This window comes from Protopterus annectens, chromosome 1.part1 (assembly GCF_019279795.1).
Source record: "Protopterus annectens isolate FY-2018-M chromosome 1.part1, PAN1.0, whole genome shotgun sequence".
NCBI lineage: Eukaryota > Metazoa > Chordata > Ceratodontiformes > Protopteridae > Protopterus > Protopterus annectens.
Window position 1 is genome coordinate 1,343,261,746 of NC_056726.1, and position 8,937 is coordinate 1,343,270,682.

Genomic DNA, 8,937 nt, shown 5'->3' on the forward strand with positions numbered 1-8,937 from the left:
AACTGTGCTTTATGAGAACTATAATAGTGCTCAACTGTGAACTCGGGGGTCACTCTGTAGTCATTGCATCAGATAGTTCTAAGGTGGTTTATGTCATGCTAGAATGTTTATTGTCCAGTCAGATTGTTTTATTTTGTCTGTTTTACATTAGTTTACTCTACCATGGTGTATTGTCATTTTCATAGGTTCATAGGTTAGTACTAAGCTAACTGCCCTTGCAAGCCATTTTAAGCCTAGTCAATTATCCCTTGTGAGACTCAAACCCTGCACCTTGTTCTTGCAAGGCAAACACCTTAACCATTAGGCCACCCTCCCAACCCTTACCAACTCATGGCCTTTTGTATGCCTGGTCATCGGCTGCTTTATTTTTTTCTTTCTTTCTGTTGGTCTATCTTTCTGCACTTTCAACTTTTCTTAAGCCAGTAGAGGAACTTGGTAAAGTTGAAACTTTTATTTTCTTTCATGGAAATGAAAAGTTTAGTTGTTGCTACCTCAGCTCATAGAATTTTGGCACTATGGGCTGTTTTTGTGTAAGGTGCTTGTCATTGCTTTTAAGAAACTGGGTCATTTTGCACACCAAGAAGTTCATCAGGTAGTTGAAACAACTTTTTGTTATTACCATGAGAGCAGAGGGGATAAACCCATAAAAAATAAAATAAACTTAAAATAACAGAGGTATTTCATCTGTGTAAGGATAAACATATATGTTGGTTGGAAAAATGCTGTAGTGGAATATCATCTCATTTTACTGAGAAAAGTCTCTTTTTGCAATAACTTTACAATGCCACAGTGTGATTCAGAGATTTTATTTTTATAGGACTTTACAGATTTGGTTTGGCAAAAGCAATAGCAGTATCTTCTTTCAAGGCCTTTTTTCGAATTTCTAATATTAGAATTCAAGTCTTCCTTTATATGTTAGAGAACCCTAGCTTGCTAGAGAAGTTTTTCTTCCATAACATCATTAGCCAGACTTTTTGTCTTGCTTCTCATCCAGAGTTAGATGACCTAGCTCCCATGCCAAACAGTTAAGAATCTTTTTTTAAGTCCCTCTAAAGACAATAGGAAAAAATGCAGGGTACCTACCAGAGTACAGTATGTTTTAGAGAATCTTGGTCAGAAGGGTTGCTTTCCTGACTTCATTCTTGCTGGCATCTTATTTTTCTATTTTGGGGTTTTGCATAGAACTGTAAGAAGGGAGAACACTGCAGCTTCAGAAATGAGTGATATTGCTGCATTCGTGGTTACAACTGAAACTGTGTGTGTGGTAAATTGACTGTATCAATCTGCTTGTTACAGATTCAGAATTGAGTGTGCTTTTTTTATCTTCAGCTTCGAGAAGACTTGTTGAGAGCAATGTCAGTTCAAGGATCTACACAGGGCACTAGATGAGATAGCCATGGTTCTGGTTTTGCAGTGCATATTTTAAACTTCTTTCCTTTAATCCTTTAAGTTGTTGCAGTTGTCCTTTGGATGACACATTAAACCGCGGTCCCATCTACTAGAGTTGGGGGGTGTGGTTTAGGTGGCTGCAGAAGATCCCATGGCACCCATCGAAAAGAGTAGGGGAAGTTCCCCAATGCCCTGGCCAAATTTCCTCTAGTAGTATAAATACCACCATGGGTCTCCCCTGAAAAGAAGCTACTAGCCTGGTGGGACCAATCCGGTCAACAAAGGATAAATAAATAGTCTTTTGTGGTCCTCTATTGAAGGGACCCTCTCCAGAGCACTACTAAAAACAGAGGGAGAGAATTAGTTCAGAAATGATTTTTTTTTTTTAATTCATATGTCCATTTGGTTATCTCCTCTTGTATTGATGTGCGGTGTATCCTCTCAATGAAGCGGTCTGGGAATCAGTAACTGCACCAGTATCGGGTAGCAGGCATGCTCTTTTGCTGACCTTGCTGAAAATAAAGCCTTTAAGTATCAGAAGTTAATTTTTATATTCATATATCCATTTGGTTATCTTCTCAGTATATTGATGTTGCAGTGAATCCTCTCAGTGAAGCTGTCTGGGAGTCAGTAACTGCATCCTCGTTCGCTAGCAGGAATGCTCATTTGTTGAACTTGCTGGAAGTAAAGCCATTAAAAATCTGTGCTTGCTTTAAAGTGCCTTAAGTTAGTCTTTAAGCTTATGGATGCACATTAGTGGCAGTCATACATATGGATGTAGATATCACTGTGGTAACTAACATTGTAGCTGGGTGAATTGGCACACTTGGGCGACCTTTAGAGTAGAGTGGCTTCGTCTTCAACATGAAGTTGAGAGCAAAAAGCATCCTTCTCTGACTGTTACCTACTTGCTGTAGTTAGAGCACAAACATGCTCTGTCATACACACGCACACTGAAAAGCAACTGAATACATTCACTTAAGCAATCACCATATCTACATGGCTACTTAAATGAATGCCGTTACTGCACTCATACCTGATCGGCAACTCATCTGTGGTGCTGATTGTGCCTCCTAACAGCTTGTACCAGGAGCAGCCACTCCCTTTGCCCTGCCCTAACTGATTGTACTGGTAGTTCATGTAGATTAATGTATTCACTCTTAATAGTCTGCCCTTAATATGGGACTCATATTACTTCTGCAGTTTTGAAACCTTTTTGCATTGAAATTTGATAGGTGTTTGGGAGCTGCCACTGCTTCATATCCTGCTTGAACTTGATTTCTATAACATTCAGAACTAATCAGCTTGAACATGGTTAGCCATAGAAACGCATTAGCATCTTTAATTGCTGTATAGTAATTAGTTTGACTAGTTTGTTCACATGGTGGTGGTGCTGCGGTAGCATTGTCGCCTTACAGTAAGACGCTGTCCGGTTCGATTCTCAGCTAGAGCGTCTTCTGCGTGGAGACATGCGTGAATGGGCGTACCTTCGTTGAAGGTTGTGCATCAGGGCTGATAACTCAGCACGTAAAAATCAACTACCAATCATTAGCAGACCGGAGTTCCGCTGTGGCGACCCCTAATCGGGAAAAGCCGAAAGACACAAACAAACTAGTTTGTTCACATGCTGCATTTTTAAAACATGATAGGTGGTGTTGATGATTAGTGCAGTTTTATATACATCTCTGCCTTTAAAAAATGTAAGTACTCCCAGATATAATATAAATAATGCAAATTGGTTAGATATACAGACACTAAGGGAATACATAAATAGTAAATTACAAATAACTCTAGCCATGAACACCAAACATATTCCAAAAATACCGGAATTTTCCTTTCAGATCAGTAATATTAAATACAAGAATAAGCCATATTTATCAGTAATCTAGAGCACATAGATTTTGATGCGTCCCATTTGGGAATATTCTGTGAAAATTAATAAAGTATTTTCAGAAGCAGACAAAAGCCTTTATTTAAGGTTGGTGGGTAACTCCACTTCTTCCATTTACCGGAAAATGTTTGCATGGAAGTTCTTACATAGAAGTTTTCTACCACCATCTAAAACAGCTAATTTTTATAGAAAAGATAATTTGAATTGTTGGAGGTACAATAATTTAGAAGCAGATTGGGAACATATGGTTCTAAAATGTCAAAAGGTTATTGCATTCTGGAAAGAGTTTATACATTTTACTAAAGCCTTTTGGTCAAACAAATGTGATATAACAAATTCATTAATGTTGTTTAATGTTCCAATTCCAGACTCAATAACTAAAACACAAGTGCCTCTCTTATGGTCTGTTCTGGCCATTGCTAGAAAGATCGTTACATTGAATTGGAAAAGCAAAAACTACCTCTCTTTTTTGGAATTTACTTGTGTGGCAATAAATGTGTGTAATAAGGAATTACAGACATTAAATAACAGAACTAATAATGTTACATGTAAGACACTTGCCTGGCAAAAACTCAAAAATCTATTAGAAAAGTATTAGTATTATTCATTTTAGATTTTGTTGTGGATGTTGTGTATAGTTTTGTTTTTTTTTGTACGTTTTCTTTCTTGTTTCCTATGAATATTAATTTGTGCATTTGAATTCATGTCATTTAAAATGAAATAAAAATATTTTAAATAAAGAAGTTCACACTTTAAAAAAAATCTAAGTATTCAAAATGCTTTGAGTCTCATGCACCTGTTAAAAAGTGGAGATGAATCTGTTAAATGCCTTTTGCTATGCTTCTATTTCCAGAGCTAATAAAGTTCTTTAAATTTGAGTGCCATTTTAAGCAACATGGATTGAGATGACTTAAAAACTAGCTGTACATTGTGACAGAGACTGTGTACCATTTTACAGAACCATCTTAGGTTTATAGCTGTACATTTCAACAAAGAAACCACTATAAAGTCTTTCCAATTAATGGCAGGTGTCTGTTTTGATTTCCTTCTGTAGTACCCAAGTGATTTAAACATTTGTTTGATTGCTTGGAATTTATTAATAAAACTTGTTGACAACATGTTTTTTCTTGTTTTTATTTGTTTTGTTTTTTTTGTGTACATAGGTTTGCTCATCCTAGAGGAGGTGTTATTCAAACTGTCTCATCGTGGAAGAATGGTTCTAGCACCCAGTATCTCAATGCTCAGCCAGTGCCATGGACAACCGTGTCACCCCCAGAGCACTGGTCTTCACCCCCAGAAGTAGTTGACCTTACTCTGGATGAAGATGCTAGGCGCAAATATTTGCTATGATAACAATGGCACTCTTGTTTCTGTTTTTATTTTGTTGTAGAGCATAAAACCATTATCCTTGCCTTCACAAGTTCCCACTTCTAGTATTGTATTTCAGTCTGTTGCTAACTTCCTCCTTAGAATTTGACTCTTTTTTAACATAACAATATCAGTGCAGCACTGAGGCAGAAGTATGCTTTTAGCATGAAATGTGTTTAAAGTTTTACTTTGAGTGGGATTCAAAAGTATTGAATCAAAATAAGTATCTCCCTTTGGCAATTCCTTTTTCAGTTGGTCATTTTAGTAATTGCTCTGTTAATCTGCTAAATATTCAGCAAAATTTGCAAAAATTTTAAAGTTCATTTAAAACCATTGCCAGTTTTCTTTTTGAGTAGGGAGTAGTAATTTAAGAAATGTGCACTTTTTTTTAGCTTTCTGTTTTTTGCACCTTCCTCTCCCTAGCCTAAGAAATGACTGACAGCTGATGAAAGCATGCCCCTGTTTTGTCTTACCCGGGTTAGATTTTCATACCTAAAACATGTTGCATTCTGCTAGTTTATGTACTCAGTGCTACATAATACCAGAGGAACTGAATTTTACATTGTGGAAACTGTCTTTCCTTGTAATAATTCATTTGCATTTGTCAAAGCACTTTTCATTTAAATTTTGTAACACCACTTACTGCCCACTGGGTCTATTTCTCCATTCAACTGCCCTGTTTGAGGGAGATGCTACTTACTCGATGTATATATAACATATGTGAGGTGTCCACTGGGAGAATACAAGGTCTAGTTTTGATGAGAAGATCTGGACTAAATGAAAAGTAATGATCTCAGAAGATAACTGTCATAGATGCAGGATGCCAGCCAAGGCGTAACATCAGCCCATGACATACCATTATCTTTCTTCCCATTCAGGTAAAAACGTGCAAGGAAGTGGTTTCATCACAGGAAACGGTCAACATACTTCGGTTTGAATTTGTATCTTGAGAGTTCCCTTTGTTTTGTGAACCTTTCTCTCAGCACATTATTTTCGGGCTTTGTGGAGCCTTGACTGTCTGTAATATGTTTAACCAGTAAGCAGTGTGACAGCGTTAATGGCAGTTGCCTGGTTGATTTTATTTTGCAGTATGGCATACTGGTTCTGTTTGTTTTTTTGTTTTCTTTTTTTTTTTTAATTTATGTGAAATATAAGTAGTTTACCGTCTGATCTTCAACAGCTACTTTGATTTGCAGTTTATTTAAAAGAGCCCTCATGAAGTTAAGTTGCTAACAACTTTTTCTCATTGTAATGTGTTAATGCCATACTGTTGCGGGTACTGTTCCTTAAAATATTTAAAAGGGCCATTTTGCTTTTAAATTTGCTATATTTTCCATTTTCACGTCCTCAATATTGTGAAGTAATTAGTCTTTTATAGAAAGATCTGCAAATGTTTAGCTCTGTGATAAAACTGAAAAGCAGCTTGGGTTCAGTTTGTTTCATTTTAATAGTGAGAAAATCTGCTGTTAGTGAAATATCATGTTGCATCCCATGGGATTCTGTGACCCTCAGCCAAATATTGAGCTGGTAAAATCCAACTGCTCAGTACAGTTGTGTATCTTGGCATTATCTTTGCTAAAGAAAAATAAAAACTTTCTTGAGCTGCAGAGTAAGGATAATTGTGAACACAGTTTGTCACCAGTTACCTTCAGCAGATCTGTTGCTCTGAAATGAATTAAAGTATACACCAGTTATTTTGTTTCAGATGTACTGCCGTGTAAACTGATCCTGCAGGATACCTTGAAAGCCCTTTGCCAGTGTGATATTGCTGTTAATGTGATGTAAATAAGATTCTTGTCACTAAACAGATTAATTTGGTATACAATTATTGGCAAGAGTTGGTGTTGTACTGCAGTGCTAAAGTGGCTTTTTGTGAGAAATGGAAACATTCACCATGACAACGGAAGGACCAACATGTTTCAATTTTGGCAGAATAAAAAGGTCCTTTTTTGAAGTCAAAGAATGCAGCTTTCTAGTCTGTGCTTTTGGAGCCGTGATTCCTACATTTTGGGAAGAGTCTGGTTTGTCTGAGAAACACTTGTGATTGGTAATTATTTGTGCATTCATTAGTGTGCTGCTCCTATGCTTCCCCTGGAAGGTTGATTTTCCAGGGTGCCTGGGATTTCCCCTTTTCCTGTGATGGTGTGATTTCAGAGTTAGTATATACAAGTATCAAGGCATGAGGGGGTGTATGGGGATTTGTCCCCTGGCAAAAACATTTTTTTAAGTTTCAAATTTTGTTTGCATTCACTCATTTGTGATCGCAGTTATGGTAAATGAGTCACCTTGTCAGGGAGCCATGTTTATGAGAAGATGAGAACCAAAGATGAGAAAGAACAGATTGTCCTAAGTTTGGTTTTATGTATTACTATTTCCCTGACATTAAACTTTAAAAGTAACCCTTGGCATGTGGTGGTGGTGGTCTATAATTACAGCAGCAGTATTAAAACTTTGTGATAGGCTGTGAAGTCCCGGCAGAAATCTAGAACAAATTTAAAAAAAAAAAAAAAAGGCAGGAGAGGAAATTAATCTTTTCATGAATGTATGACTGATTTTATGCCTGTATTCCACTTGACAGCTCCCAATGTTCATAGATCCACCGATGTCCTTCCTTATCGCCAAGCTGGTTCAGCTACCTAGACTTGACAAGATAAGTGCCCTGTTGGGGTCTTACCTTTCATTTTTTGTTTCCTTTTGTGACTGTATCTTTTTTCATGTCATCCAGAAGGGGAAATGTGAATGTGTGAGGCAGATTCCCCTTAGAGACATAACAAATTCTCTTTTTATGTGGGTGCTTCTCACAGCCATACCCAGTGTGAGAGTTATCAGGTGTTTTTCCAAAGATTCTTCACAGTCATCTGTCATTTTCTCTATTTACTTGAATCAGCATTTGTAGCTTTTGGCCCAGGTGCCATGGCTACTGAATCTGCCTACCACAAAGTTCATCTGTCTCTTAAAAAAGAAACCTAACAAGGCGTGCATTGAATCTGCTGTTGCTGTCCAGCCTTTTCTGGACATATCTTTCAGGTTGGATGGAGAATCAGAGTACTGTTGTGTGCTGGTGTCAGTTCCTTCCGCTGCGATCCAGTTGGAGGCCGACATGGGACTGCCTACTTGCACTTCTGCTGAAGGTTTGCCTGTGTCTGCTACAGATATGAAAGGGAAGCCACAGCGGGTTATATCAGAGGGATTCCCTAGATACTAGTTAGAGAGGAAGTCCCTGGTATTCTTATTGAATCTAGGCAGGGGTTTGACCGTCCTAGGTTTAGGGCTAATGCTCCCCTGAAAAAAAAAAGTAAGACCTGGCAGTGGCTTCTTTGGAAAAGGATCATCGCAAGGAATGGCAGGATTTTACACAGGGCCTTCTTAATGCCCTTATGGCTTTGTACCATCTGTTTCATAGTCTTGTACTCCTAAACGGTATAGGGAGTCTAAGACCTCTGGTGAAGTGCTAGATTAAGATTCTGGAGAAGATTCCTTTGTTTACTGTTCTCAACTCCATTCCTCTTTTATATTAGGGTCTGAGGAAGAGGATTCTCTTTTCCAGACTCTCCATATCATTTGGGGATAGTGTTATGTATGATGGAGCATTTTAAATGGGATCATTCCCGTTTCTGATGCCCAAAAGAGGTACTATGAATTCTTGCAGTTTGCTTCACCTCGTTCTTCTGCAATCCCTCCTGTTTTGGATGCATTGTTGGGCACTTTCTCTCTGTATTCTCAAGCCCCTGATTCCCAACCTCCTACTCCAAAGAAGCCTGACAGGTTCTATAAAGTCCCTGAAGCAGAGAAATTTTTTTTTTTTTACAAAAGTCCTTTTTCCAACTCTGCTGTGATTTCCTTACCTACTGACAAACATCTAAATTGTTTTCTGCTATACTTCTCAGACAAGGACAGTAATGCTATGGACCAGTATGGGAAAAAAGTGTGTATGTCTGCCAGTTTAGCTTTCAGGGCCATTAATTACCACACCCATATGACTAGATATGTGTTTTATATTTTGTGTGAGGTTGGAAGTATTCTGACTGTCTTGCCTGATTCTGAGGCAAAAGTCTTCTGCCATTTCCTTGTGAGACACTGCTTCCCAGGTGGCTTGTCATACTGTAAAGTGTATGCCTCCTCCAAGGCATCTACCTCAGGGTTTGTGATGAGAAGGTACTATTGGTTACATTTATAGGCTCTTCCTGATGTAAAAAAAAAAAAACTCCTGGATTCTCCTTTAGATAACCAACCATCTGGTTGTGCTGTGGATGAGCTGTTTAAGATCCTTCAAAACAAAGGAAAAATCT

General features: G+C 37.9%; 1 protein-coding gene across 6 annotated transcripts in view; it reads left to right on the plus strand.

The window, feature by feature from the left end:
- CCHR1.PART1H18orf25 (chromosome chr1.part1 C18orf25 homolog) overlaps positions 1-6,255 on the plus strand; it is a 988,978-nt gene extending 982,723 nt beyond the window's left edge. For all 6 annotated transcript variants that reach the window (XM_044081954.1, XM_044081941.1, XM_044081934.1 and 3 more), the window contains one exon: positions 4,444-6,255. In XM_044081954.1, coding sequence (XP_043937889.1) covers positions 4,444-4,630 — 187 coding nt within the window. In that variant the 3' untranslated portion in view covers positions 4,631-6,255. The remainder of the gene's footprint in view (positions 1-4,443) is intronic.
- The last annotated feature ends 2,682 nt before the right edge of the window (positions 6,256-8,937 follow it).